General features: G+C 31.2%; 1 protein-coding gene across 1 annotated transcript; it reads right to left on the minus strand.

Annotated features, from left to right (window-relative positions):
* Window positions 1–2,963: 2,963 nt before the first annotated feature.
* LOC107026988 lies at window positions 2,964–4,601 on the minus strand. The gene is made up of 4 exons (XM_015228140.2): window positions 4,305–4,601; window positions 4,122–4,236; window positions 3,927–4,047; window positions 2,964–3,787 (listed from the first exon to the last, which is right to left on the minus strand). Exons 1-4 carry the CDS (start codon window positions 4,400–4,402, stop codon window positions 3,102–3,104), a joined length of 1,020 nt encoding a protein of 339 aa, XP_015083626.1. The 5' UTR covers window positions 4,403–4,601; the 3' UTR covers window positions 2,964–3,101.
* Between the last annotated feature and the right edge of the window lie 11,811 nt (window positions 4,602–16,412).

Below are 16,412 nucleotides of genomic sequence, written 5' to 3' on the forward strand. Positions count from 1 at the left end.
GGCTTTGCACAACTGCACTAAAAGATCATCACAATCAACGGCATATGCCATCCTTGTCCCACCAGACTTCTTTCTGAACTTTTGATGACCATGAGGGTACCCAACTACTCTGTAACAAGTCTCCTTGGTGTGCCCTTTCAGCTTGCGAACCTCACATTGGAAGTTATAGTTCCTTTTGTTCTTTGATTAGAATTCTGACTGGTGTAACAACATTATTCCCAGCTTGCTGATAGCCACCATACCATTCCTAGCTTTCTGATAATCACCATAACCACAACTTCCTAGATTATTATTTTGTGAATTATAGCTAGATCTCCTAGAGCTTGAACTTCCTACATAGAGAGCAGTTGACGATTCACCCAATTCAGTTCCTTAATATGAACTTGCAGTCATTCTCTGACTTTCATCAGCAATGATCATTGAGTAGGCTTTATTCAGGGATAGTAAAGTTACCATCATCAGTATTTCACTCCTTCGTTGATATAGGACTCATTCAATCCCATTAAGAAAGCAAATAGACGCATATACTGCAGATTACTAGCATAAACCAACGACTTATCATAGCCAGAAGAAGGTGGAGGAACAAGTGTGTCAAACTCATCCCACAGTACACGCAATCTGGTAAAATAAGCAGATATAGATGAAGTACCTTGAAAAATTGTACAAATTTCCCTATGCATGATTACCTCTTGAACCATCGACTTTGTCGAATCTCTCCTTCAAATCAGCCCAAACAGTTGTTGCATCTGTAGCATACACAATCCCACTCATGAGCTCCTTAGACACAGAATTGAGAATCCAGAGGGGATGACTTCGTTGTGTCTCAATAGTCTCAATCATGTCTTTTCTCGCCATGATTTTGTGAAAATTGCAGAGTTGTATGAGCATAAATCAATCAAAAGAATTGAATAAGAAGGTCGATAAACAGAGTTGAATCAATCTTCGATTCGAAACTCTGATACCACTATGAAATCTGAACTTGATGATCAGATTGAGAAGATAAGAAGAATGGAGAAGAAGAGTAGAGAGTTGATAACTGGTATTTGGGAAATCTTCTCGTATCTTTAATTAATGTTGCACACACAACTTTTACATGTATATATATACTAGTTTTTGGGTACGGGTGGCCATATAAATAAAAATATTTTTGTGAAGATAGTATATTAACAATATTTTAAAGTTATATTATGTGTTATAAAATAGAAAATACAAATTACATGTTCTTAAAATTGATAAGTATCCTATATGGTGTTTTTGTTTTTAAGATCCAAAATCCAAAAAACTATACAACTACAATATTTAAATGTTATCTGCTTTGTTAATGAAATATGTGTAAAATCAGTAACATGTAGAAACATTTTACCGTAAAATTAATGTTGTGCGATGCACATATTAAGCCCTAGCAAGGAAATTAAATAATAAGTGTCATGAGTGTATTCTTCACTAAGAAATTTCTTTGACGAATCCTACAACATTCAACAACGTTCATAGCGTATTTTAATAGTCTTTAACTTTGACATTGATTGAGAAAAAACTGCTCAGAGAATTGATATACTCTTCTTTAGAGCCCATAAAAATGGAGAGGGGACTCGAGGAAAATGAAAATTATTCTTGGCTTTGTATAATACTTTAGTCTCTTTTGCTTCTTTTAATGTATTTATCATTGAAAATAACATATATTAATATATTAATTATGGGATTCATTTTATTGAAATCTACAAGTTTTAAGATTCTAGCAATGTAAAGGTAATTGCTGCTATATTTTAGTTAACGTGCAACTTAAATCTCTACCTATTTACTCTCATTAACTAACATTTGTCTCTTCATTTTCTTTAACGTTTAGATTATTTAATTTTCATAACTGTTCAAATATTCTCAATTCATTAATAAAAAAATTTTACTGCTCAATATTTTTCAAAAATAAAATATTCAAATATGAATATAACATTTTTATTTAGTATAGGGATAAAATGGTAATTCAACTTTACATCTTGGAGCTTCCCACTTATAATATAATATGATACTGTTCATAACTAACTTACTAACATGACAGCTGGTCTAACTAACGAACAACTAAGCTAATTTGTAAGTAACTAACTGAATAACTACAATATGATATATAGCTACGGAATTATTAGCTATGTAATGTGAGGTCAAAAATACATATTTTTAATTATTATTTATCTCATATTTGTCATTTATTTTTGTTTATATTAATTTTATGAAATCTTTTTAATAGTATATTTTCTTTGTAAGATTAAATTAGTGGAAAGATGAAGAAATTTAGAGCTAAAACGAATCAATTGTGGAGTGATAACTAGTTTTTATTCTTAATCAGAAGTTTGGGGTTTGAATCCCCATAAACATAAAATTGCTTTTGTTAAGAAGCGTTTTATCCCTTTATAAAATTTCTCTACACGAAAATTCTAATTTAATTTGGGCTTCAATATAAATATTGATAACCAGACGATAAAAAAGGGAAGAAAGAGAAATAGTTGTAGAAGGGGGGTCCATTTCCCCAATTCAATGAACAGTTATTGTAAAATGACCTTTCACTTCAGTTGAAAAGCAACAATAGGTCCCAATCCATCCATAACTTCATCTCATTGATCACTGCTTCAGTACTAAAACAGTGTATATAGTTTAATTTTTCTGGGACCATTTCATGGATCTTGAATATAGGTTGTTTTTAAGCAAGAAAATGCCCCTACCTCTTATTAAAGTACATAATATACCCAATGAAGAATCAAAGAAAGTAGCACTTGATCATTCTTCATGGATTTGAATATCTCAACACTTCAAAAGGACTTTTGTGAAAAGGACACGTAATTCACTAAGGGCCTCTATCAATCACTTTATCCTGACTCTCCCAACATAATTGCTGTTACTGTTTATAGTGTTGTCTGATTTTGGGACCATTTTGGCTTTGGTTCTTCAATAAGTGAAGTTTTAACACATCATGATTCTTGGAACTCATTGAATATGGAGTAGTAATTAACACTTCAAAATTAGGGACATATAATGTTGTTACAAACAAAAGGAAATGCAAAACTACTACATCCAAATTAGTCAAGAGAAATACTCAAACCTAAGTTAAAAATTTAGGACTTGAATTTGTTAAAATGTTGCTTCACTGGCAAATTTATCTGCTCATCCTCACCGTTCTTTCTCTTCGCCAAAACTGACTTTACATTCAAATTTTGACTATCTGGACTCATTGAAGATGATTCAAACTGGTTTTTATCAGCATTTTCCTTCGAGAAAAATGACAATCCTTTATTGAACTGCGGAGATAGATCATTCAACTTGCACAAATCACTAGCTTTTTCATCCTCCTTCTCAATTCTAGTACATGGAACCAAAAAGGAGCCCAGTCGCAGCGATAAATCACACCCTATTACAGTGTGATTTTCAGAAACATCTTCAAAATCAACCCGAGAAGTTTCACTCGAAGCATTTAAATTACGCGACAGAGCAATCTTTTTGTTCTCATTCGATTTGTCATCACTTGTGGAGCCAAATTTGGGACCAGAAGGTTCAGATGGACAACCATGATACAAAGGATATATAGAACAAGAAGAAGGTGAAGTAGGGGTAGTCTGCATTGGTAATTTCAGAGTTGAGAAAGGAAGCATTTTGTTAGATTGTGAGGTAGAATTTTTCAGTTTTGAGAAAAATTGAATGTTAGAAAAAGGATTTTCATGTGAATTTCCATTAGCCTGTGGAGTTGGATAATATCTTGGACAAGTGTTCCTTATTCTTTTTGTTGAGATCAAATGCAAAGCAGCTACGAAGAAATCGAAATACATCATTTAATTAAATCAACATAACAAACACAATTTGTTTACCAATTCACAAAAAAAAAAAAAGCATAACAAACACAATTACTACTACTATATCAAACCAGAATTTTCAATTTAGGGTACCTTCAATACAAGGTTGTAATAGGCCTCCAGAGTTAGACTCATCTTTGTATTCTCTTCTAATGATAGTGTCAATAGCATCATTCAATCTATCCCAAAGTGTTTTAAGATCCATATACTCAGCCTAAACAAACAATATACACATAATTATAAATAAATGAACAATTATAATCAGAAGAAGGGGAAAAAGAAAAAAACCTCAGAATTGGCTTTGGAATACATAATTTCTTCAGCTCTAAAAACAACTATAGGAAGTTTCTCTTGCCATTCCATATTCTTCTTAGTTGCTGAGCCATGAACCTCATTCACAATCCTACTTACCAAATATAAGAAATCATAAACAAAATGGTGTTGAAAAGGAAGAGTTAAAAAAAAAAGTACCTGAAAATTTCTTGAATAAAGGAACCTCTGATTGGTTGGTGTCTATCACTATGCCAAGCTTTTCTAACACATTCATAAGCTCTTGTAGATTTAGGCATGTTGAAACAAGTAGAAGGAGAAAGCTATGATAAATAAAGTGTATATATAAACTAAAAGTAATTTTAAATAATCTTGTGAGATTACATCTTTCACCTATGGAGTATGTTGGGTTCTCACCACTTCAATATTTTCTGTCATTCACACAATAATTCATCAAGTGGGGTTCTGTGGTAAGATTTTTTTAAATTAAAAAAATAATTTTTTGTGAAGAGTCTTTGATGAGTGTCCCCCACTGAAACACATGCCTGCATCCCCAGGCCCAAAGGGTCTCTCTCACCTTTGCTCTCTTTCCTGACCATTCATGAGCTTTTGTCTTTGTGGGGTTGGGCAAAATTTTATGCAGGGGCTCTCAAACTAAGCCCACACACTAAGGACCCACCCAATTATATTAATTAATATTTTCTCGGTTTCATAAAAAATAATCTAGTTTGACTTAGCAAGAAGTTCAAAAAAATAAAGAAGACTTTTGATCATGTAATTCTAAATTACAATTATGTCAAATGTATAAATTGTTCGTTAATTTTTTTTGTAGCCTTAAGCATGCTATGTGAAAAGTTGTTACCAAAAAAAGAAAGAGGTCATTCTTTTTTAAACAGACTAAAAAGGAAAGGAGGTCATTCTTTTTGAAACGAAGAGAGTAATATAATAGGTAAAAGAATATCTCTTTTTGATTTGTCAAAATCGACAAGTAAAAAAAACTGGACAAATAATTAGGGACAAAGAAAGTAGGGGTGTGCTTCAGACCGTTCGATTTTATTTATTATCAATCTGGTTTATCAATTTTCGATTTTTAATATGCTAACCCAATAACAAATCAATAAGACTTTTTATTGGTTTTTGGTTGTCATCGATTCGTTTTTGAGTTACCCAATAAGTAAATGTCCGTAAAATATTATGACTTCTCACTTCTCTAAATATTTTGATATAGTAAAACAAGAAAAATAATAAGAAATTGGATCAATAAGAGAAAATATAGTATGATGGTTATAATGACATATCACGCCAAAAAATAGTATGAAATTTTTCAGGTTTATCAAATTATAGACATTTACAAACTTTTACAACATATCACTACAAACTAAAACTAAAATCAAATAGTTCAATAAAACTAAAACTAAAACTAAAACTAAAATCAAATAGCTACAATTGCGAACTCTTACTTTAGTCTTTAGGTATTGATTAAACAGTAAATACTACTAAATCGATCTAGTGTGAAGTGGGTAAAGTAATAATAGTTTGAGATAGTTATAGTGTCCAGTTATATACTAAATTATTAATATCTAGCAAATTATTACGTCTTATTAAATTATAGATTTACGCAATAACCCAATAACTTTTTTTTATAAACCCAATAACAATAATCTAATAACATTTTTCAATTTAATTTATTGATCAATTTGATTTTTACATACTTCTAAAAAAAATATAACCTATTCTAAAATACTCGTCAGCTTAAATTAATTCAATTCTCAATTTCAACCACTTTATATTTTTAGGAAAACTTGTAAAGAAAAAGAGATAGTTGAACATCCATGACTCTGATCTTAACAAAAAGAGTGATTTATGGATAAGTATAAGATTAATATATTAATGTGACTGATGTATTAAAATAATCCCTCCAAAACAATTATTAAATGACTAATAATGACTCATCCAACAACTGTTGATTCCTTAAAACTATTTCAAATTGCGAATATATAGAGCTGATTAATTCCAGCCACAACTTGATGAAAAATTTTCAATTACTACTTATTGTCCTCATGTTATTTTGATTAAAGAATGATAAAAATTTATATTAATAATTGATAAGATGAGTTGATTTTTTATATGGCTTGAATAATTCTTTTTTTTTAGATTATCGTTGGGATATGATTGAGATCTAAAATATAATGTAACATGGTATTATAGTCAGATCCGTCTCACTCTAAGTTGTGTGCTCAAAAATTAATATTGTCTACACACCACCCGCTAAACATTAGCCATGAAGTGTTGAAAAATGATAAAAGTATATGATATGAGATGATGAATTCCTTGTATGAGATCTAATTTAAAATTTTGCAGTTTTAATTTAATATAAAAGCATAATTAGCAAATCGTGTCTTGTAATAGGAAATATATTTTATATTAGTCTCTCATTCACACGGAAATTTAGACCGTACAGTCACTAGGATTAAATATAAATCCTTAATTAATATATTTCCAGCTGCAAGACAATATCACACATCTTTGGACAAGTTTAGTAAATCTCCCAAATGATTAATCTAATCTGTGAAAATGCATAAAATATATCATTATTTTCATCGAAATATTTTATTAATTTAACAAAGAAATCCAAGACGTTAGAATACTACTAAACTGGATAGGTCATTTAATTAAAATGAATTTTGTATCCAAAATACATCAACGAGACAACATTATTTCGTTCAAATTAGGCAACTCAGGATTCAATTCAATTTTTCACTTAATTTAGTTCAAATAAATTTAATCAGGTCCTAATTCAATTTTATTATTAACTCAACTTATTTTAATTTCTCCGATTTTAATTAAAGTGGTCCATTTGTGACATCTAATATGAGGTATCACTTGTCACTGTCGATGGGGGAAATGTCAGGCGAACCCTAGCCTCATAATATATCTAATCCACTCATTACTGTGCGTTCCACTGTTCACCAAACACCTTTTCTTTACTCTTTAGGCTGTTCAAAAAGGTTACAGTTGCTCCACTCCGATTAGAAACGTATAATATATCAATGTGTTTTTTTATTCGACTTTGTTTTATATTATGTTCTTTATTTTTTATATACAAATAGATATTTAAATTTATATAAAGCTAAATAAATAAATATATGAATTTTAAGTGACATAATATATGTATGACACAAATTATCCTTTAAATGTCACGTATCGAATATGTGTCTATTTGTTTAAATATACACAAGTGTAAACATTTAGTTTTGTGCACCAAAATTAAAGGCATAAATGTAAAATAAAGCCAAATAAAAATATATAATTATGGATTGTGTCTATTAGAAATTTTTTAAAATTACGTTCTTTTTGAGGAAAAATTACGCAATTAAACAAACTTATACTATTTAATAATCATTATAACTATAATTTGCTATAATTACCTCTCGGGAAGGATGAGTCCATATTTTAGACTCATTTATGACTTTGCTAGGTCATTTGCATAATAATTACACTGAACTTGAAAACAATTTTGTTTCTAATATTCAAAACATTAAAAATAATAGAAAAAATAGGTTCTTAAAAAAATGTTAGCAATAATTCAACATGAATTTCACTGTTTGTTGTTATCACATAACTCACGAAGTGATAAATCATTGGTTCTTTAATCAACATTAAAAGGAAAATAAAGAAGAACATAAGAATATATATGCAAAGACATTTCGTAATAAAAAGAAACATTTAAGTTGCATGAATTATACAATTGTGATATATGTCTTAGGAGAAAATTTAAAAAATTGTTAACATATTTAAAAAATAAATTACGCTTGAACATGAAAGCAATTATATCTTTTGAACTTGCATAATGAATTTCTTCATAAGTGAGAAATTTCATACCAATGTAAAAATAGATATATTTAAGTTTATTTATAGTACTTTTAAGTTATAAATTTTATAATAAATTTTCAATACATAAATTCTTGGAACTGAGTACAATAATTATTTTCTGCACAATAAATATACATACTATATGTGTATATGTTTAATTTAACCGGAGACAATAACTTAGCAGAATCATAAATCACAGAGTTTAAAATATGTACTAAAAAATAAAAAAATTAATATCATAAACATAAATACTAAGTGTAAAAAAAATACCAAGATATGTAAAAATAGAATGAAATAGAAAGGACAAAAATTGAGTCCACTTAATGCACAATGTTTTCTTTAAGAAACTATTCCTCTCCAATACAAGAGGTTTAAAGAATTACATCCTCTCAGGATGGAACAATTTTATTCACGAACTTACTGATGCAAAAACAATGGTATTAACTTAACAGGAGCAAAGTATATGAATATTTAATTTTGCGCAAGTAGAAGAAGAAGATCAGAATTTTTGTTGTTTAAAATTAGAGAAAATTCCAACATTCATAGACAACAAAGGGTAGAGTGGACATATACTTAATGTGCCGTATCATAAAGGTTACAACTTTTTGGAAAATTTACAACCTTCAGAAAGTTCACAACCTTTCATAAAAGTCACATCTTTTTATTAAGTCACAACTTTTCATTAAAGTCGCAACTTGTTATAAAAGTCAACTTTTGATAAAAGTCGCAACTCTTCATTAAAATTACAACTTTTCATAAGTCACATTTTTTCATGAAAGAAGAAGACTAGTAAATAAATTTTAAAGGAAATAAATAGATTTAGTGTCCTCAAATGTATATTTTGTTCTAGTAACTTACGTAAACCCTTAATTTTCAAGTATTTGGATTGAGAAACAAAGCCGACATTAATGGACAAAAAGGAACAAGGCAGCTGAAAGAACGAAGAAAAGAAGGTCTGATGATTGCCTAACCCATTGGGCGGTATCTCGCCTAAAGTTACAGTGTGCCAAACCCTGAAGGAGAAAATCAAGTCGGCGATAGAAGGGAGCAGTTGGCGTGTCGCCGAATGATTCCGCGGTGCAGTGGTTATATTTCCTAAAGTTACAGAACTTGAAGATGCGGAAGGCCAAAACAAAAAGGCGATGGAACTGACCAAAGGGCAAATCGCCGAGAGGATCGGCGATCTCGACTTATTGCATCGAATGGTCTATCGCAACACAATTTTTGGCGACTTTAGATACATTTTCAAACTTTATGTTTTGTTTCAAATTTTAATCTGAACATTCATTAGAGTAATTTTTGAATTAGAACCGAGAGTATTGAGACAATATTTTTTTTAACTTTGAAGATTTGAAGATTTCCATTTTTGAGAAATTAGAAGTGGGTATTGGAGATTCTTCAACCTTGACCATTGTAAAGACAAAATTAATCTTACTTAGTTGATGAAAATATAATTCGATAATGATTTTTATCCTTTTATGATGTCTAGCTAAAACCTCAACATTTGGGGTGTGAATATGTGATTATGGGTTGATTTAGCTGTTGGATATTTTTATTTGATAGTCTAAATGTTGTTTTAAAGTGATTTCATTCAGTAATTGTGGCTTAATATAAAGGGTTGTGTTGCAAATGCAACTCTACCGTCGTGTTTTTGGCTTGCTCGAGAGGGAGGTTCTAAAATCAAGATTACTGTTTGATGGTTTGTGGGTATTGCGTTGTCATGGGTTCTACTCGAGAGGGTGAATCCTAAACCCTTTTCCACACATTCTGCTCGAGAGAGTGAATGAACTAAAGCAAATATTTTTTTAATTGCTGCTTACTGGTGTTTGAGAGAAACTAATTTGATTCAGGGTAAATTGTTCGAGAGAAAGTCTATCCCCACTAAAGTCTAGCTTAGTCACTGATTTATAATAATTTACTATCAATTGCAACTACCTAGTTGTCTATCTTAGCCTATAATTCAATCACATCCCAAGATCACCCGTCTCCTTACTTGTTCCTTAGTATTATTTTCTGTTGTAGTTGATAATTGCAATCAAAACCCCCTGTCATTTGACATTTGTGTCACCCTAAACTTGAACCATGATTTTATTCGTAAATATTTTTACCAATGATTGACTTGAAAATATCTGTACTTGGCTTTTAAATCTTAAGCACGTACCACTCCACGTGGGATTCAATCCCAACTCACTTAGTTGGATTATATTACCGACTAACAATCGGTTGCACTTAGAATTAGATGAAGTGTCCTGATACGTGAAATCAACGACTAATATTAACTATTAATTACTTGGGCTGACTTTGAGTTGTATAATTAGCCACATTTGTATAATTCGTCACCTTTGGATAATTTGCAACTAGCAATTCTTCTTTTGATTTATATTTGTATATGATAGTTTATATTTGTATATAATGATGATTTCCTTTGATTTTTCAGTTTTGTCACCATATACATTCAATCTTTTTGTGTATAGCTTTTTAAAGTTTGTAGAAACGTGTCGTTTTTAAATTTTGTATGATTATTTATATAATGTAATTTGTATAATAGATTTTGTATAATTGTGTTAAAGTTCATATGTTTATGTTTGTATCGATTTGCAATTTCAAGTTTTATCATATAAGTGTAATTCCAAACTTTAAATTACTCAATTATACAAAAATACACGATTTTTATGCATGTAGCCACGAATTATACAAATTATTTCCCTCTCTCACTCTCCTCTCTCCTCCTCTCCCAATCTCGCTTGCCTCTCTCCTTCCTCTCCAAATCTCTCTCTCCTCTCTCCTCCCTCTCCCAATATCTCTTGCCATATACAAATGCATATGTATAGAATACAATTATCTGACTATACATATACAATTCACTTCTCTCCTACTCTCTACCCTCTTTGAGTCGCCTTTCTCCTCCCTCTGCCGATATCGCCCACCTCTCTCCTCTCTCTTTCAATCTTCTCGCCTCTCTCCACCCTCTCCAAATCTCTCTTGCCATATATACAAATACATATGTATAATATGCAATTGTCTAACTGATATACATATACAATTCATCTCTCTCCCACTCTCTGTCCTCTCTCGCTCGCATCTCTCCTCTTTCCTCCCTATAACATGTAGCTACTAATTATAATTATCAAAATATAGCTATGAAGAGTAATTACACTATTTTTGAGTAACTATATGCGAAAGTTCTTCATATTTCTATCATACTTCCAAAGCAACCGTATTTTATTCATAAGAAAATTGTCAATATGTCTTCTCAACTATGTATCATATACTTTGAAGAAAAGGTTCATATTTGTTCATTTATTTGTGATTACTGATTACTCCGAGTTCACAAAAACTTAGGGATAAGTCATAAGCATTTTTATAGACCATAATCGAAGTTTCAGACACATATTTTAACTAAACTAAGATACTATTTTCCGTTCCCACAAACTCACTTTTTTTTGGTAATTTTATACACATTTCGCTGACATGATATACTACATGACTCCACATAGTTGAGACGCATGGGAGATGTTTGAGTGCCATGCAGGTCAAAAAGGTGTAGAAAATAATAATAAAAAGAACTCAGGGTATAATAGGACCTTAGTTGAATTAAGGTATATCTATGAAATTTCGAACATAGTTTATGGACTAGTTGTGCCTACTCCCAAAAACTTATGATAACAAGACAAACATTAAATGTGCTAGTTGAAGGAAAAAAAAGTTATAACTTGCCTCAACATAGAAAATAATAACTGATTGAAGAGTAAAATGAATACATTTCTCAAAAAGATAATTTCCTGACTTTGCATAAAGTCAGTCAACAACCTCTACCAATTAAGGATAGAACATGTGTATACTCTAGAAATAATGTATCTAACAAATGACATGGTTTTTGAACTATTAGAGTAGGTTTATATGGTCACTTAATTATAATTTTTTCTAAGGTAGAGGTCTTATATATTCGTTTTTCGAGGTGTTACAAATTAATACTTTATTTATTGATAAATTTTCAAAATTTGTTTTTTAAATAGATAATTCATTTGTAAAAAAGTTTTGTTGCCTCATTTTGATTGGTTAACATAAGTCATCAAACTTATCAAAAATATTCAATGATACTATTATTTGTGTTTGACCAAGACATACCATTTTGAATACTTCACAACTTTTATTTTTTTACTATTTTGACAAAAGATTTTAACTGGTCATTTTTTTTACCATATATTAACACCTCATTTGAAATAAAAACTTCAAAAACTGATTCAAAATGTACAGGTCAAACTCTAAGTAAAATATAAACTCATATCAATATATAACCCTAAAATTTTCTAATATTCTTTCTGTTTCCTCTTAACAAAGTTTTCTTTAAAACAAACTGTGAAAATTTCACACCTTATTACAGTGCATTCTTTTTTTTCTTATGAATTTCGAAGAATCACCATCGATACACCAAGAAAAATAAGAACAGCCCCACTGCCACATTGACATCGAGCAATGGTTGCAGCCACCCTTACCCCTGTTAACCTCAAATTCGAATGAATTTTAATATTGACAATACTGACCAATTTCATGCTGCAGGAAAGGAACAAAATTCAACTCAAAGTAGAATGCTATCTAGATGACAATCTTTATGATTGCAGGGATCACACTGATGATGGGAATCGAAAATAGATATTTGATCAATCAAGATCAAATCTCACGACATGTGAAATATACAAAGAAGAACAAGCAAATAAATCAAGGGGCTAAGGAAACACTATCAAACAAGCATATGTGAACGAGCACAAGACAAATAAACATAAGAAAAGAATCAAATCAAGTCAAGAGTCAAGACCAATTCAAGATCTTCATGCAAGAAAGAAGTAATCTATCATGCACATATCTAATATTGACATGATTAAGCATATCAATCAAATGAATCAAGGATAATATCAAAGATCCTTGATTCAAACACCCTTGAGTTTTCTTTCAAGAGCATACGCTATATAAACCTCCTCTGCTGTTAGTGTGAAACACACAACTTCACTTGAAGTTATTTGTAATCTTCTTTCATCTTTGATAAAGATTTGTACACGTGAGTGAACAATTGTAAAAGAAAAAGAGAAGGAAAGATTCTGAGAGTAGGTTATACAAGTAGAGGTAGCGTCGAAAGTAAAAAATCTGATTTATACATCAGACAGGATTGGAAGACTACTCATCTGTATAACCAAGTTTGAAAGAGCTCTGAAAGAAACCCTTGAAACCCAAGAAGACTGGACTAGGTACCACATTAGTGATCAGAACCAATATAAACTTTCCCATTTTCATTTACTTTCAGTCAATTACTTCATTCTATTTTGTTGAACTAATTTGCAGGGTTAGTTGACTATCTTACACAGATAGTCGACTGGATTAATATTTTAATTCACCCCACTCTTGAATTTCAATTGGTATTAGAGCAAGTCTCACAGATTCAGTATTTAACCACACTTGATCAAAGATCAAATGACAGACTACCAGATCCCTCACACTTTACTCTAAGATGGACACTCATGACATCGACCATCATACTTCAATGGAATCGAGAATTTGTCTCCTGGAATGACCATCAAACATAGATAGTTATCAAAAAGAGCCCAAAGCCCAATCCTGGACTAACTGAAAAAGATGACACTGAAAAACCTTTTGATCCCAAACCATTTGATATTACTAACCAACAATAAGAGGCAATTCGAACTAATGCTAGAGCTATAAGTTTGTTATATTGTGCAGTAAGCGAAGCAGAATATGACAAATATCAACTTGCGAAGCTGCAAAAGAGATGTGGGACAAACTAGAAGTAACTCATGAAGGAAACACTAAAGTAAAGGAGGCTCGAATCGTCTCACTCGTAAATGAGTACGAGTTGTTCAAAATGACCGATGATGAAAATGTTGAATCTATGTTTCCAAGATTTAGTAAAATTGTGTATGCACTGAGATCACTCGAAATGGTTTACTCAAATTTTATTCAAGTCAGTGAACTGGTTAGGAGCCTCCCTAAGGCTTGGGAAACTAAAGCAGCCATTCTTGAAGATGGAGAACTACAAAATATAACGTATGATGAGCTTCAGGGAAAGTTAATGGCATATGAACAAAATCATATAAATAGGTACAACAAGGAAGAAAAAAAGAAAGTTGTGACATTTACTGCTGAGACACACGAAATCAATGAGGAGGTCGATGAAAATCAAGATGAAGGAATAACACTCATAACCCGTGAAGTAATACAAATGCTTAAATAAAGAAGACAAAGACCTCAACAGGATTTTAAAAGCAACGATTTCAACAGAAATGACGACTGGTGTTACTACTACGGAGAATGCATGACATATTAAACAAAACTGTCCAAAATGAAAAAGGATAAACAATCGAAGAAATGAAGATCCAAAAAGCTTCGGAGCATAGGAATAAAGAGAAACCACCGACGATGACTATGATGAAATGACAAATTTATGTTTCATGGCATTGGGTGAAACTAGCGAGGTAAGACCTTTTAATTGTCCAAACTACAATGATTTACAAAATACTTTTGATATGGTTACTGATGAATTGTAGAAGTTCATTTATGAATACAATAAACTTGCTCAAGAAATGAAAGATTGACATATTCTTCTTGAAGCAAGTCAGATCGAAGTTAACTTACTGTCAGAAGAACTAAAGGAAATGAAAATGCAACTGAATAGCTTTAGAAAATCTCCAAGTCACAATTCTATTCGATCTAACAGAGCAATGACTTATAGAAGAAACTCTCCAAATTATAGCTCAAACAGATCAATTCTGATCTCTCTGTTAAAATTACTTGTTACACTTGTGGTGACATTGGTAATAAATCTTTTAATAGCAAAATCAAGGGACTAACTAAGAAAACACTATCAAACCAGCATCTGTGATCACAAGACAAATCAACCTAAGGAAAGAATCAAATCAAGCCAAGACTCGAGAACAATTCAAGATCTTCATGCAAGTTAAAAAGTGATCTATAACGCACATATCTAATATGGACATGATTCAGCAGATCAATCACAAATGAATCAAGGATAAGATCAAAGATCCTTGATTCATACACCCTTGGGTTTTCTTTCAAGAGCATACACTATATAAACCTCCTCTGCCATTAGTGTGAAGCACACAATTTCAATTGAACTTATTTGTAATCTTCTTTCATCTTTGATAAAACTTTTTACACATGAGAGAACAATTTTAAAAGAAAAAGAGAAGAAAAGATTCTGAGAGTAGGTTATACAAGTAGAGGTAGTATCGAAAGTAGAAAATCTAATTTACACATCGGAGAGGTTTGGAAGACTACTCATTTGTACAACCAAGTTTTAACGAGCTCTGAAAGAAACCCTTGAAACCCAAAGGGACTGGACTAGGCACCACATTGGTAATTCGAACCAACTTAAGATTTCCCGTGTTCATTTACTTTGAGTCAATTACTTCATTCTATTTTGTTGAACTAACTTGCAGGGTTAATCGACTATCTCACACACACAGTCGATTGGATTAATATTTTAATTCACCCCCCATTCTTGACTTTCAACCCCCACCCCATGCCCACCAACAAGGGCAAACCAACTCATACATGTTCCCTACAGAAAATCATTTTCCATGAGTTCCAACAACAGAAGAAGAGAGGCCCAACAAGGAAGTCTTCTACTCATGGATGGGGCATCTCTTCCTCCAAAACTTCTAAATGTCGTGGAGGTTCTAGTCTAAAAAAGCTCTTTAAGAAAACTCGTGGTAGGCCCTACGACTTTGGAGAGAAGAACCGACCTCAATATATAGGTATATATGTTTTCATTATTTCTTTAATTATGTATGCCTTTAATATAGAAAGGATATAACTTTATATATACACTTTCTTTAATTCCTTCAATAGTTAATCATGAAGATTCTATTGCTGTTGGTGATTTTACAAGTATTTCTTCTTAAAAAATTCCGGCTAAAAAGCCCTTTGGGAGGCCATTGGGCTCCGGAAACAAACAGAAGGAAGAAGCTCTAGGTATATATGTCTTCATAATTCTTAAAAAGAACGAAGTTTGAATCTTGGGAAGTGAACAGTGTAAAGTAAATGAATTTTATTTTTATCAGTGTTTACCAATATAATACATGCATCACAATAATAGTGGAATTTTCCATGGTTGGCAGATGTAGTTGAAGCTAGATGGACGCGACACTTAATCTCTGTGAGTATTAGAAAGATAAAATCCATTTGCTTATTGATGTTTGAGCTGTAGTATGACATACAAAACTTTAATCAACTTGTGTATTGTTCAATTATTTCTAATTTTGTGTTGTGTGTTGTTGTTTTACAAGATGCTTGAGTTTTAAATTTCTTATGTGAGGAATAAGAAAATGATTACCTTGAATTTTAAATTTCTTATGTGAGGAAAATGATTTACCTTTTTTTTTTTGAGATTCATTTTTATGAAAT

The sequence above is a fragment of the Solanum pennellii genome, chromosome 8, assembly GCF_001406875.1.
Source record: "Solanum pennellii chromosome 8, SPENNV200".
Lineage (NCBI taxonomy): Eukaryota > Viridiplantae > Streptophyta > Magnoliopsida > Solanales > Solanaceae > Solanum > Solanum pennellii.

Excerpts from the sequence above, each read along its gene's own strand:
- LOC107026988 (XM_015228140.2), bottom strand. The coding sequence starts at position 4,402 with ATGCCTAAATCTACAAGAGCTTATGAATGTGTTAGAAAAGCTTGGCAT. Across the intron at positions 4,237-4,304 it reads TTTATTCAAGAAATTTTCAG|GATTGTGAATGAGGTTCATG; the intron begins GTACTTTTTTTT and ends TTTGGTAAGTAG. Across the intron at positions 4,048-4,121 it reads ATTCCAAAGCCAATTCTGAG|GCTGAGTATATGGATCTTAA; the intron begins GTTTTTTTCTTT and ends TTGTTTGTTTAG.